General features: G+C 47.2%; 9 protein-coding genes and 1 non-coding gene across 10 annotated transcripts; 6 read left to right on the top strand and 4 right to left on the bottom strand.

Moving 5' to 3' along the window:
• Positions 1-1,607: 1,607 nt before the first annotated feature.
• Positions 1,608-2,294, top strand: BO97DRAFT_49051 (uncharacterized protein). Its single transcript, XM_025700851.1, has one exon. It carries the CDS (start codon positions 1,661-1,663, stop codon positions 2,048-2,050), a length of 390 nt encoding a protein of 129 aa, XP_025552095.1. The 5' UTR covers positions 1,608-1,660; the 3' UTR covers positions 2,051-2,294.
• On the top strand, positions 1,617-2,513 carry BO97DRAFT_405179 (uncharacterized protein). The gene has a single exon (XM_025695128.1). The coding sequence runs from the start codon at positions 2,060-2,062 to the stop codon at positions 2,327-2,329; it is 270 nt and encodes an 89-aa protein (XP_025552094.1). The 5' UTR covers positions 1,617-2,059; the 3' UTR covers positions 2,330-2,513.
• A 2,274-nt stretch (positions 2,514-4,787) lies between these two features.
• On the bottom strand, positions 4,788-5,883 carry BO97DRAFT_424117 (uncharacterized protein; the record flags this gene model as incomplete). Its single annotated transcript, XM_025696939.1, has 5 exons — positions 4,788-4,910; positions 4,978-5,063; positions 5,116-5,143; positions 5,219-5,321; positions 5,378-5,883. The coding sequence occupies 5 exons, from the start codon at positions 5,881-5,883 to the stop codon at positions 4,788-4,790; spliced, it is 846 nt and encodes a 281-aa protein (XP_025552093.1).
• A 635-nt stretch (positions 5,884-6,518) lies between these two features.
• On the top strand, positions 6,519-7,811 carry BO97DRAFT_389395 (NAD(P)-binding protein). The gene is made up of 2 exons (XM_025693715.1): positions 6,519-7,507; positions 7,562-7,811. The coding sequence occupies exons 1-2, from the start codon at positions 6,591-6,593 to the stop codon at positions 7,680-7,682; spliced, it is 1,038 nt and encodes a 345-aa protein (XP_025552092.1). The 5' UTR covers positions 6,519-6,590; the 3' UTR covers positions 7,683-7,811.
• A 2,582-nt stretch (positions 7,812-10,393) lies between these two features.
• Positions 10,394-12,538, top strand: BO97DRAFT_451014 (S8 family serine peptidase; the record flags this gene model as incomplete). The annotated part of the gene is made up of 1 exon (XM_025698956.1): positions 10,394-12,538. The coding sequence occupies one exon, from the start codon at positions 10,394-10,396 to the stop codon at positions 12,536-12,538; it is 2,145 nt and encodes a 714-aa protein (XP_025552091.1).
• A 1,834-nt stretch (positions 12,539-14,372) lies between these two features.
• BO97DRAFT_344075 (uncharacterized protein) lies at positions 14,373-15,105 on the bottom strand (the record flags this gene model as incomplete). Its single annotated transcript, XM_025691717.1, has 3 exons — positions 14,373-14,680; positions 14,741-14,771; positions 14,860-15,105. 3 exons carry the CDS (start codon positions 15,103-15,105, stop codon positions 14,373-14,375), a joined length of 585 nt encoding a protein of 194 aa, XP_025552090.1.
• A 786-nt stretch (positions 15,106-15,891) lies between these two features.
• On the bottom strand, positions 15,892-16,960 carry BO97DRAFT_413858 (calcium ATPase; the record flags this gene model as incomplete). The annotated part of the gene is made up of 3 exons (XM_025696315.1): positions 15,892-16,248; positions 16,438-16,476; positions 16,670-16,960. 3 exons carry the CDS (start codon positions 16,958-16,960, stop codon positions 15,892-15,894), a joined length of 687 nt encoding a protein of 228 aa, XP_025552089.1.
• Positions 16,961-17,573: 613 nt separating this feature from the next.
• Positions 17,574-19,595, bottom strand: BO97DRAFT_477582 (uncharacterized protein; the record flags this gene model as incomplete). The annotated part of the gene is made up of 3 exons (XM_025700561.1): positions 18,451-19,595; positions 17,788-18,384; positions 17,574-17,587 (listed from the first exon to the last, which is right to left on the bottom strand). The coding sequence occupies exons 1-3, from the start codon at positions 19,484-19,486 to the stop codon at positions 17,574-17,576; spliced, it is 1,647 nt and encodes a 548-aa protein (XP_025552088.1). The 5' UTR covers positions 19,487-19,595.
• Positions 19,596-20,359: 764 nt separating this feature from the next.
• On the top strand, positions 20,360-20,431 carry BO97DRAFT_t134. Its single transcript has one exon. It is a non-coding gene; the product is annotated as a tRNA-Arg (tRNA).
• Positions 20,432-21,121: 690 nt separating this feature from the next.
• Positions 21,122-23,502, top strand: fmaG (cytochrome P450 monooxygenase fmaG). The gene is made up of 7 exons (XM_025693714.1): positions 21,122-21,637; positions 21,689-21,818; positions 21,873-22,064; positions 22,130-22,281; positions 22,334-22,581; positions 22,634-22,905; positions 22,961-23,502. Exons 1-7 carry the CDS (start codon positions 21,445-21,447, stop codon positions 23,346-23,348), a joined length of 1,575 nt encoding a protein of 524 aa, XP_025552087.1. The 5' UTR covers positions 21,122-21,444; the 3' UTR covers positions 23,349-23,502.
• Positions 23,503-23,523: the final 21 nt, after the last annotated feature.

Here is a 23,523-nt window from a genome sequence, read left to right as displayed (position 1 = left end):
GGAGCCTTATATATTTATTTTCTATTGGAATTCATATCAGTATGGGGAATGATTTCTATCAAAGTAAAAGATATAGCAGGACTAATACCAATTAATATAGCTACTTTAAAAAACCTCTAGATATAGACTATTTTTTTATTATTATTTACTGCAGATAAATTCTTAAATAATTTTACTGTATAAAAAAGTACTTGGATCGGATAAATCAGTCAGTGGTCACAAAACCTCCTGATTCTGAAAAGTGACTACTTGGATGAGTATGTGAGTACTGTATATACAAGCGTTTGATTAGGAGATTTACTGTCTAGAATATTGATTTAAGTTACTAGTACTTACAGCTACTGGGAAAATATCTGCAGCTGGCTATCTTAGGGTAGTATCTTAATTAGCTCTGCTCGCTGCTTGAGCTTCTGCAAGTACCCCAGTTATCTTAAGGTTATTAACAAAATAATTCTCCGCGGTATTAACGAAATTGCTGCGATTGAATCTAGAAGTTAATATACTGATAGTCAGCAGACATATCTTGAAACACTTTTGATTGATACAAAGTAACGTGATAAAAATTAGAAATACTACCAGTGGATCAAGTCTTTAATGAGCGTATATCACGAATATGATACCTTAATAATACGACCAGAGCGCTTGACAGGCAACCAATAATTTATTAGACAAGCTCTCTAAGGGATTCGACGACAGCGCTAGTTTGTCTAAGTATCTGTCCAAATCTCTTCGTTCTCATTTGTTTCTGTATTGTACAATGTGCTAGCTTAAAGCGAAAATCTCAAAAGTCGAGCGAATCCGACCTAGGAAAAGAATCTTACCAAAAAGGATAAGTCATTATGGAGAAGCTGACATAAATTATTGACTTTTTCCGGTCGGTATCTGTTGATTACTTAGCCTGCAGATGCTTTTATGCTCGGAATCTAGCGACTAAGAAAGCAATTTTGATTTATTCCTGCTTTATTAGGAAGTACCCAGCCTGTCACGGTACAACATGTTTACTGAAGCTTTATTGACTGTATGTAGCGAGCCTACATACGGATATTATTGTAGCTAGCAGGAAATGCAAGTTTCTCAGAATGAAAGTGGGAAGTTCTGTGACTGTGGGACAAGCTAGACTCAGGTTATGGAACGGAGCGAGCGAAGAAAGTAGCCACCCAATATACACTTATTGGAGTAGTACAAACGATGAGAGATTTTGACTTGCAGTTTGTGCATTGTATGCAGAGAAGGCGTGAGTGAGTCAGCCTGAGAACCGACAGTAAGAAGTGATACTGGTCCCTACACATAACAGATTATTTGTCTTTCTCAATCCTCACAATACAGCTAATATTTACCTATTGAACTGGATTCCTGCGGAGATTTATTGACTTTCCTTTTCTGCTTTAGGCTCTAATCTAGTACTGCTTTTTACTCCCAGAGCAGCTTGAAATATAGAATAAATATTGAAGTATATATTTTGAAACGCTATTGCCTGGGCCCCAGTTCCGCCGACGACTGCAGCCTAAAACCCCTACTCTATCTTTTAGATGACCTCTGACGTCAGTCATTTTGGCGAATATTTATGAAAGCTGTTTGAACTGTGACAAAGTATTTGATTCCACTTTCGCCCCTCATCCAACTACACATTTCCCTCCTTCAGTTTTCCCTCTTTATCGGAATGTCTTCAGTTGAAAATGTTTCTCAGCCCAGTCTTTTGCAGGAATTTTGTGTACGAGAAGATTTGTCTCGACTTAGTATTGAACCGAAACCTGTTTCTCATCTACGCCAAGCAACAATATCTTTACTGCACCCTCTGGAGAAAGCTAATAAACTAGAATTATGCCGTCCTAAAATGGATCTGTCTACAATCTCTGAATCACCTCGCAGGAATTGTGACAGATACAAACATGAGTACCTTGATTTACAACCACTTGGCAAGATTTGGAGACAGGAGTTAATCAAGATCCCACCTTTTTCTCGATTAATTTTTGATCTTACGTTACCACCAAGCTGCCTTGGTGTCAATGGGAGAACCAGTCGATTTCTATTGGGATATATCTGTTCCTGAGAAACCAGTATGGTGATCCAAACCAAGGAAATTCTTGATATAGTCAACACTCTTGCTCTGACAACAAGAATGCGGGTAAAGGGTGAAGTTTATTTCGATATCTCTGACGATTTGACGGGGGGTATGAGTTTAAGTGCTATGGAAGTTTTAAAACGCCAGGTCGTTGCACTCAACAGAAATCCCTCCAGCGAAACAGGAGATGGAAAGGAGGGCGTTTCTGAAACCACCGCCGACTACAGCCAGCATGGCCCAGAGCAACGCCCAAGGGCTGGGCCTTGAGGCTCGACTGAGTTGAGAGCGCGGAAACTGCGTGGTTAATGTCTTAATGACATGGTGGACTGATCATGACTAAAAGCTAAAGAAGTACTTGAGAGGTCGATCGAATCGCACAAGTGATGAAAACGCCAGCGTTCGCCGAAGTCGAGCACAAGAAAGAGGTTCTTCAATGCTTCATTACTGCAACTATTTTAGACGCTGATTTGTCCTACTATTGAGTTAAAGTAATGTTACTTAAAGCTAGGAGGCAAGAATGTGAAGAATGTACCCAATGCATTGAGTGGACCTTTTTCTTTTCCCTCGTGGCCCTCGACTCCAATACATTACCTGGTCCAGTGTGTGCCGTCTTTGAATTTACATTGATGCTGTCCGCCCATTTCCCATACAATAAAATCACAGTGTCACTCTATCAGGGAGGCGAACCATTTCTTGGCCTCATCTTCCAATCGACTTTCTTCACCAGACCGGTTGTTGCTCTTACGGTCAGTACTTTCCGCTGAGCTTAGATTCGACTTCCACCCCATCCCAGATGATCTAAACAATTCGATTGAAGGCTTGGTCGGGATATCCGAGTAGCGATGGGTACACCTGCAAGTGGCCGGCAAAGCTGTATAGTGAAAGCTTCTAGAAAACTGGGTGACGGAACATCATTCCATCTCAACAGGAAAAAGACACATCGGATATGGTTGAAACAGACGCGATTTCAAACTAAGAGCTCTTTTCTGCTTTGACTTTGATCAGACGTCCATATTTACCAGAGCCTACCAGGTAATAATAACCTGTTCCGTCAACATGCACATCTTAGGGCAGCTAGTATGCCGCCTGCATCTTCTGGAGAGCATCGGGCGAATTGTGCTCTGAAACCGCTACGTTTTTTCTGTATCTCCACGACTAGTATTAAGCTTTGTAAACGGTTGTGACAGTAGAGGCAATTTTAATAATATGGTCTCGTGATATATGCCAGACCATCGGGTGTGCACTATGTCGAAAAACAAAGTTACTCCATTGTAAAGTATCGAAGTCGAAGATGGCCGCAATGTGTATCGATGCTCACATCCAGATAGCAAAATCAAATCGAAGTCACAGAGATGGCCGATTTTAATCCTGCTGAGCCTACCGCGACCCGTCTCTTGTGGGTAGAGGGTGAAATCCAGAGCAGAAGCAATACTACTCTTAGGAAACTATAGCTGAGCAGAGAATTCTGAGGAAAGGACTAGTTAGGATGACCAGTAAAAATTTACTCTGGTAACACCTATTGGTAAGACACTGAATCACATGAGATTTCCATGATGAAGAGTAAATTGCCTTCAACCATTGTAGGATTACCTCCCGGCATTCTGTGCCATAGTGTGTGAACACGGGAAGCACTATTAGCAAGCAGAAAGTATGAGGTGATGTGCTCTATATTGCGTCCTCAGATGGAAGTGTCAAGCCCAAGTCAGAAAGGCATGTAGTACAACGGGACCAAAGCTCTTTACCGCAGCAGTGGAGCAGGAAACTGAGGGCTGTGCCATTATAGGGTGATGAATGTATCTCTTCCATCTTTCGTGACTAATTAGGCAGGGTCGGCCATTTTCCGTCTGAAGTTAACCGCCTGTTCTATCCGCTGGCTCAGCAGCATGGCTAGGCGCTTTTTGGATGCAGCTTGCCTCCTACCACGCTAGTCAAGGATTGGTTAGTACTGCCTATCCGGAAGAGGGGAAGTGGGGTAATCTCACAATTGCGATCCTTGTACGGATAACTTGTCACCAATCTGCCATCCTCTGCGCTCGGCCCTTCTCCACCTGTCACATTGTACTCCACCAAGCCTGCGTTATATCCGCCATAGACAGTCTACCACAACCCGGTACGGGACAAGGCACATTTGCGGCATCCGAACATTACGCGGAGAATCCCGCTGATCCGCATACTCTCGACATCAAAGACGTTAGCAACGGCAACATCGAAAGTAGAGGCCTGTGTCCTTTCCACACATCGTCGTCTCCGCCACCGCGCCCAATGTACCATTCCCAGGCTATACACGCTACTCGCAACGAACCCTATTGGGACAGCTTGTTACAAGCCCAGAATTACAGAAACAAAGATGGAACGCGCGCGCTTCCCATTAGTTGAAGCACTTAGGCCATGAACGTGAACCGAATGATCGATCCACGGCCGCTGCCACCGTGGGCGAAGTAAGGCTTTCACAGAGATTGAGCTTAAAGAGCCAAGGAGGAACGATAAGAGGCGCAGAGCCTGCAAATCGATGCATGAATGTTAGAGCCTTGCCTTTTACCATGCTGTTGGTCACAGCAACCTTTAATGTTGATGTCCGTGAAGGCCAGCGTAAGAGACCTTGATCTGAGTAAATATAGTTATAATTTTATATACATCCCCAATAGTATCGCTTAAATAAGGCCTAAAAAATAGCGTAGACATCCCTAAGATACGCATCTCGGTGCTGCCCGGCTCGAACTTCTCCCTACACCTTCGAGAGCAGGAACCCATTTTTCTGCAACCTCTGGAACATCTGCGTAGGGTCGAATTTCTTGGCAGTTGCCTTCAGATGCTTCACACTTTTCAGCCCACAGGATTCCAGGGGATTCTGGTCACGGGAGGCGTCGTTCATGTACATAAAGGGCACGTCCAGCCCACGCTTCTTAGCCAGTTACTTCCAGTACTTTTGTCGTCTCGATGCAGACAGATCGCGCGGCCTCGTCATCGGCCGCATTCTCCCAGTCCACAAGAGTGGTCCACCCTGTAGCTGAGATTAGAAAGATTCCGTATCAGGTGAGAAGTGCGAGTCTTACATTGCTGAGGGCCAGGTCGGATATCCAGCTAGTTTCCGCCATTCTTATACCCTTGCTGGATGAGATTCTCTCCCACGTATTGCAGAGAAATGGTTTAATTGACACCAGTGGCCTGGTAAGCTGCCTGGGCTTTCTCTAGCCAGTAGTCGTAGACATCACGGGTCAAGTTGGCGTTGGTGCGGGTGCTGCAGCCGCGATAGTCGTGTCTGGAAAGGTTTTAGTCTCTGTCTAGAGAAGGAGGATAGTTCAAATCATCACTTACCGAGCGTTGGCATCGGGAAATGCAGATCCCAGGAGTTCATCGATAACGACAAACGTGGTGTTGATTCCTGGAACAGGAATAGACTCCGGCTCCAGATCATAGAATGGTGCAAACGCGCTGGAGTTGTTGGCAGGTTCGGAGTAAACAAGCCCAATGACGATAGCGGTCAAGGAGATATCAATGGCCACGTTCGATTTGACGTCCAAGGCTCCGTTGAGCTGCCACTCCATGAAGGCATCGATCACTGCGGAAGCTTGCTCGACGGAGTAATACCTCATTTCCGCCCAGACTTCATAGACCGGCACAGTGTTCAGATCATAACGAGAGACGATGCCAAAGTTGGGGCCACCTCCCTTAAGGGCCCGGAATAGATCGTTGTTCTGCTTTGTATAGCGTGCCGCTAAAGCATTCGTATTGACTTTGGATAGCCCGAGATTCCGTGTAAAGGTAGTGAATCTGGCTACATCGCCCGTGGAGGCTGCTTGAGCCCCTGCTGCAAGCGCCATAATAAGGATACCCAGTAGCTGTATGATCTCTGTAGGTATCTAATCAATTGTGATTGATCTCCTCGCGGATTGCCCGCCGTGGTGAGACGGGATTGGGAGGCCAATCTGTTTCATACTTAGCGCGATAGGATTTTACGATCCGGATTGTATAGTAGCTCTGTCCATAGCTTTTGTGTACTGAATCACGCATTCGACACCCCTGTGAGAGGATAAGCCACTTGGGGCCAAGTTTACTGAAGCTAGTGTTATCCGTGGCTGTAAGCACCGCCCCGGAGGCTCTCTGAGTAATGGTTTGCCCCCGGAGCTGGGTGCCTCCAAGGCTGCACCTGTGGATTGTGACCAGAACATTGCCCCCCCCTCAACCCAAACATTTGAGCATATTTACGGATGTAAAGGAATCTTGCAGAACTTAAAACAGCCTGTCTGTAACTTAATATAGCTTGGCTTTACGAAGAATACGAAGAAATATGTAGTCTGTACCAATGTATGAGATAATCTGAGATGCTTGGTAATTTCCATTTTCGGATTAGAGTAGATTAATCCCTGCATAATCGATGATTAGAGACTAGTTTGAGACTTCTTACCCGGGCACTTCTAGTTTCATTGTTCATTTGTTAATCGTATCACCTTTTGTCTTTTTCCCCATTCCTCGTATCCAGACTTTCCAAGGCTGATACCCCGCCTGCTCATTCGTCGCCGAAAAGAAAATGGGTGCCAAATTCGACGTGACTCCGGAAAAGCAGGCCAGCGTGCCTCGCTTTTTCTACAACCAGATTACCGTGAAAGCCGCCCCAGTCAAGGGCGTCAGCTTGGCGGGCAAGACCGCCTTGGTGACCGGATCAAACACAGGTGTCGGCTTGGAGACCAGTCGCCAACTCCTCGACCTGGGACTGAGCAAGCTCATCTTGGCCGTGCGCAGTGAGGAGAAAGGCCAGACAGCAAAGAAGAATTTATCCGCTGGCCGCGATCTCTCCGACGATAGCATCGAGGTCTGGAACCTGGATCAGTCTGACTATGACTCTGTCGTCACTTTTGCGGAGCGCACCAAGAGTCTCCCCCGCTTGGACATCGCCGTGCTGAACATCGGCATCGCCAACGCGACGCGCGTATTCAACGCCAAAACAGGTCACGATGAAATGATTCAGGTCAACTATCTCTCCACAGCTCTGCTGGCAATCCTGCTGCTTCCGGTGGTTAAGGAGAAGTCCGCCGCACAGGGTGGTCCTAGCCGGATTACCATTGTTTCCTCGGAGGTCGCTGCGTGGACAGCCTTCAAGGAGAAGCAAAGCTTCCCACTGCTGGCGTCGCTCGACAAGAAGAACACTAAGGTAGACCCTCTGGATCGGATGATGGTCTCCAAGCTGCTGGGACAGTTCTTCCTGTCACGTCTGGCCTCGATTGTCCCGCCTTCTGTGGCGGTCATCAATGCCGTTTCGCCGGGCTCTGTTCACGACTCAGACTTCAACCGTGAGCACGATAAGACTTTCTCCGGAGCCATCGCGAAGGTCGCGATGCGCCGAATGGCGAACACTGCTGCTGTTGGAGCCCGGATGGTCACAGACGCAGCTGTCAACCATGGACAGGAGACGCATGGCGAGTTCCTTTCCTTCCAGAAACTGGTGCCGTGAGTTATTCCGATATTGACCATGATTAAAGCTATCGCTAAAACAGTTCACAGGTTGGCACCGATTATCTACAGCGCAGAGGGAAAGAAGATCTCCGAACAGCTCTGGAAAGAGACTAGCGAAGAACTAGCCTTTGCGAAGGTGGAGGAGATTCTCAAGGGCGTTTCGGAGTAGATTTCAGCTTGAAGGATTGGCTTTTTAACATTTGAAGTTCATTGGTGTGATTGAAGATATGCATCTAGTTTGAGAACGGCTATCTCACAGAACGGGTAATTACATGAATCAGTTGCTAAATCAATCCATCTTTTTCGAGCGATCGATAAATCGCCGCTGGAAGATTGAGGATTCCATCTTCTCGCAGGCCAAAGGCCAATCAGACGCCCACTCCCGGTAGAAATGCTGATGACCCAGTAAGCCGCCCAGCCATCATCCAATAATAAGACCTATTATACATGAGATGGCCTGCCTAAAAGAAATCCACCAGCAAAGAGAGATGTATGTGCCACCAGCGTCAAATATTTGTGTTCAAGTTTATAGGAAGCCGGTGTATAAAATAGATAAATAGCAAAGATATATATATTGAAAAGCTAGGTAGGTTAAACTTAGCTTTATCAACAACTATATTATCCTGATAGTAGTACCAGTTCTCAGCATGGGCAGTTTGTAACAGAAGAAATAGACTAAAAGTAACTTCGAGAACAAAGGAGTATTCAGGATAGTAGATAAAACATCCAGTCACAATACATTTTAGACTATAAAAAGTAAAATCATTATTTAGATTATAAACAAGATAGTACTTGAGCATCAATACTTATATCTTGACCCGGATATCGGAGTCAGTGTATACCATCTTATCTGTATCAAAGGGTGCTATGCTTGTAATTATGTTATGCTTATATTTTCTTAACTAGGGTATAGAATCTAAGTTAAGAGAAGGTTATAGATTAAATTTAAGTTTATTAGTGATATCTGTACTATAAAACATCGGCAAAATTATTAGTATTCATACACCTTAATCTAGTTCTTTTAAAGGTTATAGTTGAACTATAAACCTGTAATAGATAAATAATAATATATTATAAGAAGTAATAGCTCTATCTCCGTCAAAGCCCTGAGAAAGGTCTGGTATAAATAGTCATGTATCAGGCAATGAACCTTTATCAGGAAAGGCTCCAGTAGTGTTGGCTGGAAGGAGAATATCCGGCTACCCATAATTAAGGGCAATATGCTCGGACACTGTTCTTCAAAGGAGATTTCTTAAGACGGCATATAAGTCGAAGAAAGGCTCTAGTTCGGTCCACTGTGAAGAAAATTGCATCAGCGGTAGACCGAGAAGCCTGCTGAGAATTACGAGCGAGTTGAGATATGCCGATTATACCATTCATGGGTGTTCGAATTTCATGCCTCTTCATTCATTTGATAAACTACAACCTCTTGATGTTGGCTGCTTTGCACCCCTAAAGGAGGCATATGGGAGAGAGGTGATGAGAAATATTCAAGCTGGCATTCAACACACTGTATTGATAATGAGAACTATCTTGATCTTTATAAAGTATCAAGAAAGGTCATATCATCTAAGAATATCTGAAATGAAAGGGTACTAGATAAGCTTACTATCAATATTATTACACCGCTACCACTGCTCATGGACCTGCAGATATGGAATGGACTGCAAAGACTCCTTATACTACTACTGACGTGCAAAAGCAGATGGAGCTTATCAAGCAGCTTATTAAGCGCAACTCTGAGAGTCCTCCAAATGAGGCTATCCGTCAGCTTGCAAAGGCGGCTGAATCTACCATGCATAAATTCCTCCTCCTAGACCAGGAGATGAAGGGGCTACACGCAGCAAATGACAAACAGAAGAGAAAGCGCGGTGGCCGCTAGATCTTTCATTGCTACTGAAGGTGTTCTAACAGGTGCTGAAGGCCAGTAACTTGACCAAGAAGCTATACAGATGATGGAACCAGTTTCTAAGAAGCGTGCACCGCCAAGATGTAGTTATTGCCATCGAATTGGGGCGGTTGCGCGATGGATAGCATTGTGATTGATTCTTGTCCAACTTGGGCTGTATTATTGTCGGATTCGAGGTCACTTGTGGCGCATATCCCCATGTTTGCTGTGAGTCTTGGACACGTTCGGCGAATGCAATCGTGGCTAAACTGTGCCATAAGACTTCCATAGCCATGCTGTCACCCTGACGAGGAATTCAGTTCTAATGGAGACAAACAAAGTCTAAATACTGCGTTTGTGATAATCTGTCCCTCCATTCCGTTTGCGGAAGCTGTCATAGCAGCACCAAATCTTTCAACCACATTATTGGTGGCCAAGAATCCGAGCCTTGGCAATTGTCTGGTCACATAAGTTAGTATGTTTGGTTTGATTTTCTTCATTACCACTTGCTTCATTCTAGACCGCGATCGTATGACCAAATCCTAATTCAGCAGTTTCTAAGGGTTACCAGCAAGTGTTTCCATTGGTATAGGGAAAAGTTTGTCTTATCATCCTCCTGTCTTCAGTGAACTTCATCATGACAATGGGAAAAGTTATCCTGCCTAGGCACAAAGGTTGAAGAACTAGGTTCTCTGCAGAGAACAACATTCGGAGCACACCTACTTGTACCATGGCTACAGGGCCTGGAACTACCCCCGCCTGATATTCTTACCAATCTCTTTCATCTTTGTTCAAGTCCTGGTCATTCTTTGCATCCAAGTCGCGTCCTGGTGACAACATGGTATGTTCGAGTCTGGAGCTTGTGGCATGTAACGCCAAGTCTAGCATTATATAAACCATTGTGCTTGCTCTGGACGCCACGAAGATCTTGAATAAGTCTCAAGCTGATTTTCCATAATTCATATAGTTACAATAATCGGTAGGGCATCATAATGGCAACTACGTATATCAACGGTAAACCTCTAGAGCCAACGGCTCTGCAATCCCAATGTGATGCGTCAGAGTCAAATTACATCCTTATTGAAACTAAAGAAAGACCTCTCGAGGGGGTTGAGAAAAAGGAACTCCAGAAAATGGGGGCCCATATCCATGAGTTCGTTGGAGATGAAACTCGAAACATTTACCTTTGTGGCTACGAGCCAGAAGACCTAGCACGCATTCGTGAACTCGGTTTCGTCAAGTACACCAGCATTTATGGCCAAGAGCTCGTGATCCAACCAGAAGCGCAGAGCCAATATCCTCCAAAGAGAAAGGCCAAAAGACCTGTGGATGTCATGCTACATCATGATGTAGTGCTCTCGGACTCGCTCATTCAGCAAATAGCCGACGCAGCGAATATTGACATGTCCGCAATCGAACGCCATCAAGGCAAAGTAAGGCTTGATGTCACCCAGGGGGGACTCTCCAAATTGGCTGCGATTGATGCCGTGAGGTCCATCAAGCAAATCTACTCGGCGCAACTGATGAACAACATCGCTCGCGGAATCATGAATGCAAATAACGTGACTGTCAATGGCACCATATGCAAGGGAGAAGGGCAAATAGTAGCAGTCGCAGACACTGGTTTTGACAACGGTAGCATTACCGATGTCCATCACGCTTTCGAAGGTCGATTCATTAAGCTATATGCCCTTGGGCGGGAAAATGTGCCAGATGATCCTGACGGACATGGAACTCATGTGTGCGGCTCAGTCTTAGGGTCTGGGCATTCGAATATTGAGGGAAAGGTTGAAGGAGTCGCCCCAGGGGCCGACTTGATCGTTCAATCTGTGTTGGCTGACGACAAATCACTTAGAGGAATACCGGCCGATCTCAATTCTCTATTTGATACGCCGTATAAGGATGGTGCTAGAGTCCATACAAATTCGTGGGTATCTGGGCCGCGTCCAGGTTCTTCAGAAACCCAGTTACCTTATACACAAGACTCAGAGGAAATAGACTCCTTTGTCTGGAACCACCAAGATATGGCCATCTTGTTCGCGGCAGGAAATACCGGCACTGATAGCGACCGGAGTGGAGAGGTGGATTGCGGGTCCATTGGAGCAGAAGCTGCAGCAAAGAATTGCATCACAGTGGGTGCCTCCGAGAATAGGCGGCCGAACATTAAATACCGTGGACAAAGCTCTCGATTCAGTTATACGTACGGCGATTTCTGGCCGAACGATTTCCCGGTGGGTGCCATCGCCGATGACCACATGGCTAATGATCCCAACAACCTGGCCGCTTTTAGCAGTCGTGGGCCAACAGTAGAAGGCAGGCGGAAACCTGATGTGGTAGCGCCGGGTACAGCAATCTTGTCGACAAGGTCTAGAAAACTGTCCGACACTGGCATTCGCGCTGAGTTTGGATTGTCGGGTGATACGCGGTTCATGTACTCTGCAGGTACTAGCATGGCATGTCCGCTAGTAGCCGGAAGCTGCGCCGTTCTCCGGGAATCTTTGACGGAGAGCGGTTATCACGACAAGCAGAACGGGGTGGTTCAGCCGACGGGGGCACTTTTGAAAGCTCTCTTGGTTAATGGGGCGGTTTCAATTGATGGGGAACACTTACCGCCCAGGACAAACGGGTCGCCAAATAATCATTCGGGCTTTGGCCGTGTTGATCTAGCTCGCTCCATTACACCACTAGACAAACCTGAGTTGGGGAATTTCGGTGTCGGTGTCATGAGGGATGAGGATTCAAGTCCAATGCATTTGAAAGATATCTGCCCGCCGTTTGAGCCTGGGCCAGATACACCCTCATTTACCCTGAAAGTAACGCTAGCCTATTCGGATTTTGCGGGTGCTAAACTTCAGAATAACCTCAATCTCGTGGCAAGTATAGGTAATTCCGAGCGTCACGGAAACCAGGGACCCAAAGACTACGGGAAGGATTCGCATAATGGTTTCGACCCGACCAACAATGTCGAGCAGATAGTTTGGGAAAATGTCACCGACAACATCACAATCTGCATTAGACGCAATCGCCTTACAACTTCTGAGCAGCCATTTGCTTACGTCTGGAGGCTCGTTCCCATTAAATCACCGGTCGTGGTCGCATCGCCTACAGCCATGAGTAAGGAGGTGCAAGAATTATAAACTATCCAAATTGCACACCCTAACCTTTCAAGGTAATATTGATGTGGACTGAAAAGCAGTTTCTACCTTAGTTGGCCTTTATTATGTGTTACATACCAAATTGCAATGAAGAACTTTCCAACTGGAATATCACATGGTAAATAATGGTGTATGTAACACCTGCGACCGGAACATTTGACTGTAGCAATATTGCACTGCTAGCTATATCGACGCATATACCAAAGGGGATGCTATTAACGTTAGTAACGGCCATATCTCCACACTATATGAACTCCACTGAAGAACCTCATTGGGTCAGCCACTCACATGTATAGGCTGTGGTCGATGAGACGATGGCTTGCATGGGAACAGGCATAGATTACATTGGTAAGTTCGGGTGTTCTATATCAACGGGGAAATAATGGAACAGGACACCATCGGAGATAGCGCCAGTGATTGAGTTTGATCAGTTAGAGATGGTCCATTTCAAGTACTGTCAGTCCCATTAATGAGTGCTGACGAGTGGCAGCTAGTCGCTGTCTGCTTAGTTGAGTCTTCAGCTTAGCAAGCTTTGGGGGGCCCAACCCGGGTGTGCTACTATGCCAGACCCTTAACGATCATTCCCATTGGTTTTGGTCAAAAGCCAGTGTTGTGGTATCTATAGTGGGAAATCAGTGGATTTATGCTCGACACGAAAGAATACTGTGCTCCCACAAGAACATCGCCAAGTTCGCTTTGTAGTATCTAATGGATTTCTTGCTCCCGGCCATCGATCTGGGAGAGCCACATGTGGGGCCAATACACTGATGGTCGATTCATTTAACTCAGTCAATCATAACCGGTGGCTATACCGGTACTACTGCGAACGCTCACAGTAATTAAAACCTATTTCAAGGTTACATCCACAGTGTCCGCTGATAAGAGGGCATGGCTCCACTCAAGACGTGAAGTCTGGGGCTCCCCATGTTCTTTGTTCGCTTCCATGTACCCAATGACTTCGGTGCTCCGCTTCGTCTATTTCCCCTGAATGTAGGGCTTCGAATTGCCCAAGGAGCCCCGTTCGTAACATAAATTTGGCTGCTTCGACTGGCAAGCTTCGGCGTGTTCACGAATGCTTGGCTGTTACACTATAGACTGCTCCATACGAACCAATGCGGGAGTTAGGCCAATAACTCCAGCCCCAGTAACATCGATTCCCATGCCCATGATCGCGGATGCCGCCAGTAACAATCATGCATGACCAGTATGAGCCTTCCCGTGGAAGAAAGGTTCACGGTAGGTATGCGTGCTCACACCGCCAGGCTGTTCTCCGGATACACTTAAGCGGGTTTCTTTTTGATACGATATCAGTGTGGTGCCGTATCAGGCCTGCCTAGTCAGACCAGCTCAACTTCACCCGATATAAAGTACATCCTACAATTCATTAGTAGACGTCCGTACCACGAACCTGCTGGTCTATCTTCGAATACTACAATCTTTCATGCCGAGCAAAGCCGTCTGGAGTATTTGCACCAAGTAGCAAAGCTATCGAACTCTTTATCAACTTGCCAAACACGACCTGGGTCAATGGGAGATCACCGCAATTCTGATAGCTCTTACCAGAGCGAAAGGGTTGAGAACGCATCCTCAGGAGGTCGATGAAGGAGAGGCTCCGCTGAAAATTCCTCAACTGCTGATTTGCACAGCCTATTCTCCGTCTGTATTCTTGGCACTTAGCTCCTGAGTAGCCATGATGTAAGGGATCTGAATCTGGGGCATCGGTTGCGTCTCTACCACTCCCTCTTGTCTGTATAGTCAGAAAGGTTCCCACTTTTCAAATTGGTCGCACTGTGGTACATCTGCATTTCTGCAGCAGTCATATTACCCCGGCTTCAAATCGGGCCTCATGAACTGCGATGGATGAGAAGACCACATGAGCATTGCCTGACTCGATACCTGACCGCCCGTGCCCTGGTGAGCTGTGCTTCTGCTTAAACGGAAGACTTTGGGTTCTGCTACTGCTAGACAAGCGGAAACCACATATTACTCCCCTCACTTTGTCAGACACACTGTGGCTTATGCATCCAAGCCAGCGAATAAGTGGGCGAAGCATGATTAGGCTTCCAGCAGTGATACCGAGGCCGGCCTCAATATTTGATGAGATAGCGATACCCGTGGTAGCATCTGGCAAGGATGCTCTTATTAGATGTTTGTGACTGTCAGAACATCATCACGCAAACTGACCCAGGAAGTCCGGATCTTTATAGTCCGGAAGCTAGGGAATGCGCACTGCGACAGCGGCACCTGCACTAGAGAGGCAATCCGTATGTGAGGTTCTTCTTCGGGCTGCCAGCGTTCAGGACATATATGCACCCCATGCTGAGGATAACTGCTATCGCCCATTTGGTTCTCCGGCTCATGTGCAAGTTCTTTGAAAGGTATACGGGGAGAATTCCAAGGGTGAAGTCACAAAGGCACGCGGTCCCACTATATAGGTACGCAATATCCAGTACATAATTGGTGTCTATGCAGCGGCCCGCGCCTGTTCGCTCCCAGAACTCCCTGACTGGATGACATTGTAATACCAAAACGAGCCAGAAGGCGATCATGTGATATAGTGGTACTGTGTTAGTGTGAAGCGATGGATGCTTATCTATTGGATGGCACGAGGGACAGGCCAGTAATCTAGATGAGTTATCTAGATGATGGCTAGGCAAGGGAGCTAAGCCACATGGGACGGAGTCACGTCCTAGCATCCAGCTTCGACTGAACGTCATCGGAGAACTAGTAATATAAAATGGCGGTATAGAAACGGAAGTAAAGAAACGAATGAGCATGGTTTACCGGGACAGGCCCAACCGGCGCAAGAAACGTGATGCGCGTCGGGTCCGAGTGATTTACTGAGACCATCTGCAACTATGTCTCGCGTCGGAATTTGGTGTATTAGGGTAACGCCTTGTTCCGCTATGTCCGGTGTATAATGAAAGCGAATGTCAACATGCTTAGAGTGTTTGGTGCCAGAAATCGTAGTGGTTAGGTCAATCGCGCCCTTATTCTCCATGTCGACGGGGATACTGGATTCGGGCTTGTCTACGAGGTCCCTAACTGTCTTTCTCGCGAGACATCGAAAGCTAGTAAAATATACCAAGTATCATAATTCTAATCACTATTACTGTTACTATAAGAATATCCATAAACTCTTACTCTTTTTCGGTTGAGAATATATTGTTTTTTGGGAGTTAAGTTAAGAAGTGGAAAAGAAGTGCAAAAAACAGAATAAGAGCTACCCTGGACTTATTTGTCAGGCACATATCCTGCATAGAATATATATCTCGTCTTGAGTATCTGCCCCAGGCTGAACCAGCCTATTCAGCTAGCAGCTTTCCCAATTTCACTCATAGTGGGGTTGGCGCACTCTCGGTTCCCAGAGACACTATTATCCGGCCGTACATCGAGTACAGGCCCACATTGGTCACCAGATATGTGCCCAAGCCTTCGAGGACTTTGCTTCCCGATATAGTGAAAGGATTCTTATTAGCAGTAGCCTTCTCACCAGTGACTTTTTCGATCTGATCTAATTCACTGGTCGCTATGGACTCGTCATATTCCAGCCCATGGTTCACTATTACCACCCCATCGGCGGGGGCACAATCGCCTGGCCCAATATAGACAACATCGCCAACGACCATGTCGTTGATATGGACCATCCTCAACCTTCCGGAGTGGACTACTCTTACTTGACAATCGACTTTCTGTATAAGGTCAGTCGCGTTTGCTCAGGATAAAGCCTCAGAGGGGCCGAAAAACTCAACTAACTAGTCTATTGAGTCTCGCGAACTACTTCTCTTTCTACCAGTTATTCTCTGCAGTAATAATAATAATTATCAGAATAGCTACGCAGACTACTATATTCTTAATCTGACATATCTATAACTGCTTACTGGCAGCTTTATATTTTGCCAGTAATAACAAGATAACAGCTGCAATGGTCAACAGAATACTAATCTTATTATTATATCTATTCCAGAGCAGCCTGCCGAATCTCTTTTTTTTTTTACCTCAGGCACTATATTTTTTTCTAAACAGCTTTGTTTGATCGGAGAATAATAGCGAGGTTTCCTGTTCAGAATAATTCGGGGCTGAACTCGCCAGCAGTAACTATTTACTCTCTACCTTGAACAATGCAGCCTGTCTTGTCTTTTCTAGTATAACAGCCCCGGGAAGGATTGACTCGCCAGCTGACAGCCCAGCGTCGAGATTGGTGCGCAGGCTATACTCGAGACCGTGGAGTTCACCAATAGTATAAAGTGCAGGGAGAGATTTAGAGTTATAAAGTTTGTTTAATTGGCCTGGTGAGAAGGCAAAACAGTTGTCTGCTACCTTGAAATCTTTTTTGTTTTGAGGGTCGGGGGCTAACGCTTCGGGTAGGTCGTCTTGCACGAAAGATTGAGACGTGAGACTCATTTTGGAGATGTGGATAAAGCTGTGAGGATATTATTAGCCCTGGGGGCTTCTTCGAGGTTGTTCTGTCTAAATACATCGGATTTCCCCTAGAAACGCGACTGTGTCGGGCTGTGCTCTGCTACCTGTGGGTACTTGGGTCGCCACCCGAACATTGCATAACCTCAAGCGCCAGCAGGGCAGCTACGCGGAGGATGACGAGAGTGAGCAGTAAGCTACGGTCACTTGAACACGATTGCAGTCACACCTTCACAGGTGCGGTGTGCGCAGGGCTAAAAGTTGAAGTTAGGCTTGGATTAGGTCATTTTTATGTTTGTAGTATGCTATGGAAGGTTGTGTGGAGTGTTTCGAAGTATTGAGAGTCTGGCCGTGCGTTCAACACCCACGGACCAAATGCTTTAGAGATCCAAGACTAGTCTTTTTGAAACTACCTCCGTGTTCTGTCCGTAGTCTTGGTAGTATTTGGGCCCTAGATTGCTGCTAGCTTCGTTTATGACGTGTCACAACCTCGACTCACGCTGCCTTCTCGACACGCCTCAAATTTTGAGTCTCCTCAATCTCCGAAAGCTATGCGAGCCCCTAGGTAGCAATAGTTCTGGATGCATGTGAAAGTATTCTAGTCCATGAAACCTGAATGGGTGCTGTAGTAAGGAGCAATGTTAGGACTGACATTCTCATGACGATCAAGCTCCGGTCGTCTTATAGCTACAGCAATTGCCAGACCCTTGCCTTGTCAAAAGATCGCGGCCAATAAGAGATATGTACTCTTGCTCCCCCCTCCTTTCTAATTATCAAGTCCATATTCGCCGAGAGAGAACCAGAGCACCGACCCGCGCGAGATATTGAGAGAAGTGGAAGTCCGTCCTTCAACCCGGCGTATGCAGCTCGTGATCCCGGAATCAGCCCGCAAATTATTCGCTTGTTAATACTCGATAAGGCAAATCCGAATTCCAAGATCTCTTGCTCCGTAGGACTGAGGGCCCAGCTTTCATGAATGACAATAGTCTCGCGCATATTGAGGACTTTACCCCTGAGCATATCCTGCAATTCCTGTGCGACATGCTCTCCCAGGTATGGGCATAGATAACCCAGCCAGTCCCTAGCCTGAAGCTGAACCCCGTTCCGCCAGTGTTTGGCCATGTCGATGACGATCTCGTCCATTGGACTGTTCTGATTTAACGAAAAGCTTCCTGTCTTCTTTCGTAGCCGGCTGTCAATCTGCAGAAGATAGGCACATCCACGCATATATGGAACCAACTCCGCATACCAGTCATCATAGAACTCCTTCTGCGAATCAAGCGCATCCATTCCAATCCGCGGACTGGTTCCATAAGCACTCAGCGACGCATTCAGTCTGTTGCGCAGATAGTCTTCCCCGCGCAGTCCAAACCGATATGGAAGATAAGCAGAGTAAAATTGCGCAAGGCCTATACCGGGAACTTAGTATTGGGCTAATCATTCCGCGAATTCGGTGCTGCTGGTCGTCTGCTCACCTTCAGTGAACCATCCGTTATCATACCCATCTGGCTCAGGTCCCATCATCACAAAGCTGTGAATCATCTCGTGTGAGAACAGAGCCACAAGCTCCTCGTCCGCCTCCTTCCAGCTGTCTTGGTCGTACTCAAGGACGTAACTGTCGAGGCATGAGTGCCCGCCAAATCCGCGAACCACCCGTCGGATGAAAATGTGATATGAGGCATCGTCACTGCGAAAGAACGCTGCTAGTTTTGGGAACAGTTGGATGTTGTACTGATTCAGTCGCCCAAGATTGTCCGGCAGCGTGCCGAACCAGAACACTTGAGTGCTCGGGGCAGTGGTATTTCCTTCATCACCAGCCACAGAGACAGAGTTCCTTGCGAGAGCTAACCCCATATCGTCATCGTCCATAGTACCGGAAGCAATACTCTGAGTGCCGTTGGGATAACTGTGAATTGGCCCCACCATGAAGACTGAGTTGACGATGACCATTGGATCCCCGGTCTTCGTCACCGACCCCGGCCCCTCGCCGAACGACCACACGGCGCGTGTCCCGGCTGGCGCACGGGTGACATCCCACGTCACGATATAGTGGTACATCTGGTCCTGTGCCGGACGAGGTAGGAAATACCGGCCATTGCCGATCAGACCACCTTGATCCCTTCGGAGATCAACACGGGGGCCGATCGGAGTCGTGATGTCCACATGTCGGGGGAAAACGCTGAATCGCAATTGGATATCTCCTACAGTGTCCCGGTTCACACGCCATTCCTGGTCCGGCCCCTCTGGATTCTCGGTCGGGTTGGTGAAGTAGAGAGGCAAGCGGCCAGCGGCATCGGAGGCGGTTATATCGCTTTCGGTGAATGGGTTGGCGGGGACGTTGCCGTAGTAGGTTTCGAAGAGAAAGAGCGGGTGGTGAGCGGCGCAACTGGGGCTCTGGAGACTGAGGTGGATGGAGAGATGACTGGCCTCGTGTGCCGTGAAGTGAGGCGTGATGGTAACTTTGAAAGTGCTAAGGTTGACTTTGGCTGGTCTTTCGGGGCAGTAGTTCATCTTGAAACTCGTATTGACTGAACTCTAGGTAGATTTAAATCACTAGGCAAACTCTTGAATCTGCTGTCGTCACGTTCTGTACCTCGGAGATTGTCCTCTTCTGGACCTGAGCGCCCCGGACATTGTCGAGTCTTTAATCCGTCGGCGGTCCTGATCGTTGGTATGTTTCTAGCTTGTTTTGTGGTCATCTTTCGTGACCAACTATTTGGTATCGATATCAACATAAGCACTAAGGGCAAATCATATGCGCTTTAACAATTGGCATAACATAATTAGCCCGACCGGCCGTCTCTGCCACCAGCCACTAGGTTATTTGACCGACAAAATTGACAAAGAATTCTGCTATAACTTTTTCTTCTTACAGTAGTTGAGATCCGAAGCATTATCTTGATCGACCAAAGGAGAAATGCCGCCGCCCGTAGGAAAGTACTATCCGTTGCAACTTTAGCCATAGATAGCCTACAGTACTATTTAAGAGTAGATCTACTATTATATATTGAATTATCTATAATTGATACTCTTAATACGGACAAAGAGGATAAATATTGAAAAAAAAAAAAAGTCAACCGGTGCTCAGTATTTCAGACCGGACTAGATCTATATTTATTACATAGATAGTTTAATATTTCTATGACTAGTACCTTTAATATATAGTATCAAATACGCTCCCTAAAGCTGGTAGGACACATTTATTCTTACTCTAGGTCTTGTTTAGATATGGTAAACATCGTCCGAAAAGTCTCATTGATCTAGAATCATACCTTTTGTGTTTGTTCTTGAGAATAACTGTGAGCAGTATGACAATGTGACTCAGGATATAAGATTTTGTGTAAAGATGATTGAGCAAAAGTTACTTCAGAGTTATCACAGCAAGGCCTGCTGGCCCAATGGTAAGGCGCTTGACTACGAATCAAGAGATTGCAGGTTCGAGCCCTGCGTAGGTCATTCTTTTTTGCTTTCTTTCCCCTCACTTTTCTCTTTCCATATCGGATCGCTGTATCCCCTCCAACCCCTCCAAACCTCCACCCCCTCTCACACTTCTCTCATCCTTCCATCATCAATCACACTTAAGCATTTCCCACATCACAAAACCCTTTCCCCCAAACCTTCCCCAGTATTCAATCCACATTAGGTAATTGGACTGTCGTGTGTCAGATGCACATTTCAAACCGTCCCCGTCTCAGTGGTGGCCTACGGCAGCCCCCACGGTCTGCTAGTGCCATTGTCCACCGGTCAGCCTGCAGCTCTTTAGCTTTGATCCTTGCCACAAACCCCGCCGCGGGCTGAATTTGACATATTCATCTGCTGAGCAATCTATGGCTAGATTAATTCTGCATGATTTTTCTCTCATCCACCAGACACATCGCAGGACCGCTCGCCCCTCAATCCCGCTTCTTGCTCAGCACGAGAGGCAAGACGAAGCGAGAGGACCACCACCGTCTCACATGCTGGCCTAACACCGAACAATACCCTCTAGCCTAGGATACTGCATAGCCACTAAGCAATGGGCCATCTCCTAAACCGTGGGATAGCGGGAGAGGTTCCAGTCAATAGCTCGAACATTTGAGTCACTCCGAGGACCGGCGCCCTTCCATCTCGCTAGCTGACAGACCCTCAACCAATGCCACCCCTGTCGCTCATGGTTCCCGTGCAGCCGGTGCGTCTGTCATATGCGCCGCCGTGCGACTATTACCTAGTTGGTGCCACACCACACTCCACAAGTCGAAACACTCCGCCGAGACCACAGCTGAGATCGAGCGCTACCAAATGCGCCCAAACCTCACGAATGAGAACCCCACTGCAAATTATTCATAATGACGACCGACGACCCGCATGGTGCTTGCTGTCGAGGGCCGTCGCTGCTCCGACTATAAGAGCTAGCTGCGAACCCCTTCTGAGACAGCTGGCACGATTCGATTCATCAAAGACCTGATTGGATTCTAAACCAGTACGGCACCATGCTTCACCCACTAGAAATTGTCGCAACGCTTGTCGCCGCGTACCTTGTCAAAGTCTTCCTGACGCGCAAAAAACTGCCTGCGCCGCTTCCTCCGGGTCCCAAGCAGAAACCGCTCATCGGGAATCTCCTAGATCTTCCACCTTCTGGCGGACAGGATTGGGTGCATTGGTACAAGTTTAAGGAGCTATATGGTGCGCCGTCCGGAGATTGACAAGCTGAGACATAGCTAACGACAAGCTTAGGCCCCATCAGCTCGATCAGAGTTCTTGGAGAGACATTCATCATCATCAATGAAGCACAGATCGCAGTGGATCTGCTGGAGAAGCGCTCAGCCATACATTCCAGTCGGCCACAGGGACAGTTCAATCAGATGTAGGCTCGCCACTTCTAGCATGCCACACGAGTCAGGGCTAACAAGGGCCGAAGGACTGGGTACGGTGAAGTTACCAGCGCCATGGCCTATACCGACACGCTTCGTGTTCATCGGAAGCTGATGTACAAGCAAATTGGATCGGTGAACTCCGTCTCTCGCTTCGATAAGTCCCAGGAGGCTGAGGTAGGGCGATTCATGCTGCGGTCGCTCGAGGCACCGCAGGACTTGCTCGCCCACTTACGGAAGTAGGTCCACCCCCGCACTTTCGTTCGACCCATATACATCTAGGAAACGATCTTAACAATTTTAGACTGGCTGGGGGTGTTATCTTGAAAGTCGCATATGGATACAACATTGAACGCGATGGAGAAGATCCGCTTGTCGAAATCGCGAACGATGGTGTAGAAAAGTTTGCCCAGTCCATCACTCCGGGCGCGTGGCTAGTTGACTTCATCCCGGCTCGTATGTGCTTTTGTATCATTGGGCGGCGCGGTTACTGACTTGAAATTCCTAGTCAAATACATTCCGGCCTGGTTCCCTGGCGGTGGGTTTCAAAAAGACGTAGAGGAGTTCCGCGTGGCTGCGGACAAACTCAGTGCCAAGCCCTATGCATTTGTTCTTAGCCAGATGTCGCGTAATGCCCACGCGCCTTCTTTCCTATCAGGACTATTCGAGAAGGAGGGTATTCCCAAACCTGGAAGCGAGCAGGAGGCGACACTCAAATGGGCTGCAGCTACACTATATGGTGGTGGATCTGATACAGTGAGTACCCGTTGATCCTTTCTGGAAGTGGGTGAAAACTGAACATCAACAGACTGTCTCGACACTGGGAAGCTTCTATCTCGCATTAGTCCTGTTTCCAGAAGTACAAAAGAAGGCACAAGAAGAGATAGATCGAGTGGTGGGCACATCTCGTCTCCCGGGGTTTGCTGATCGTGAAAATCTGCCATACGTTGAAGCCGTGGTCAAGGAAGCCTTCCGATGGCATCCAGTCGTGCCCATGGGCGTTGTGCATAAGTCAACAGAGGAGGACACGTGGGGTGGCTATTACATCCCTAAAGGGTCTCAAATCTTGCCGAATATCTGGTGAGTTGAGGTTCAGTTTCTGGGGCTTACTCGAAATACTAATGTCCTTTCGCAGGGCATTCCTGCATGACCCAAAGACCTACCCCGACCCAAGCAGCTTCAAGCCTGAGCGATTTCTCGCGAGCGAGAATCACACCCCTGAGCGCGATCCGCATCTTCTAGCCTTCGGATTCGGCCGACGCGTGTGTCCTGGACGGACCGTAGCAGATGCAACTGCTTACCTGACTATAGCACAATCCCTTGCCGTGTTCAACTTCGGAAAGCCCATAAAAGACGGTAAGGAAGTTGACTTGAAGCCGGACTTCCTGCCTGGGATGATCAGCCACCCGGCACCGTACGAGATCAGCATCAAGCCTCGAAGCGAGCAGCATGAGGCGCTTGTCCGGGCAGTGGAGGAGAATTTTCCGTGGGAGGAAAGCCATGCCAAGGAGCTGGATCAATAGCTTATTAGCATGGATGAGAGGATGAATGGCCATGTAAAGCAATTCGCGTCACTATCCCCATACGACGTAGCCAGCAGCGTTACTTTGGCTAAAGTCTAAGAGTCCTGGTATTCAGATTGAACAAAACATAGTTTTTTTTTTCACAACTAATTTCTCTCCAATATACTTCTTTGTC

The sequence above is a fragment of the Aspergillus homomorphus genome (assembly GCF_003184865.1).
Source record: "Aspergillus homomorphus CBS 101889 unplaced genomic scaffold BO97scaffold_15, whole genome shotgun sequence".
NCBI lineage: Eukaryota > Fungi > Ascomycota > Eurotiomycetes > Eurotiales > Aspergillaceae > Aspergillus > Aspergillus homomorphus.
This window is presented reverse-complemented; position numbering and strand designations above follow the sequence as displayed.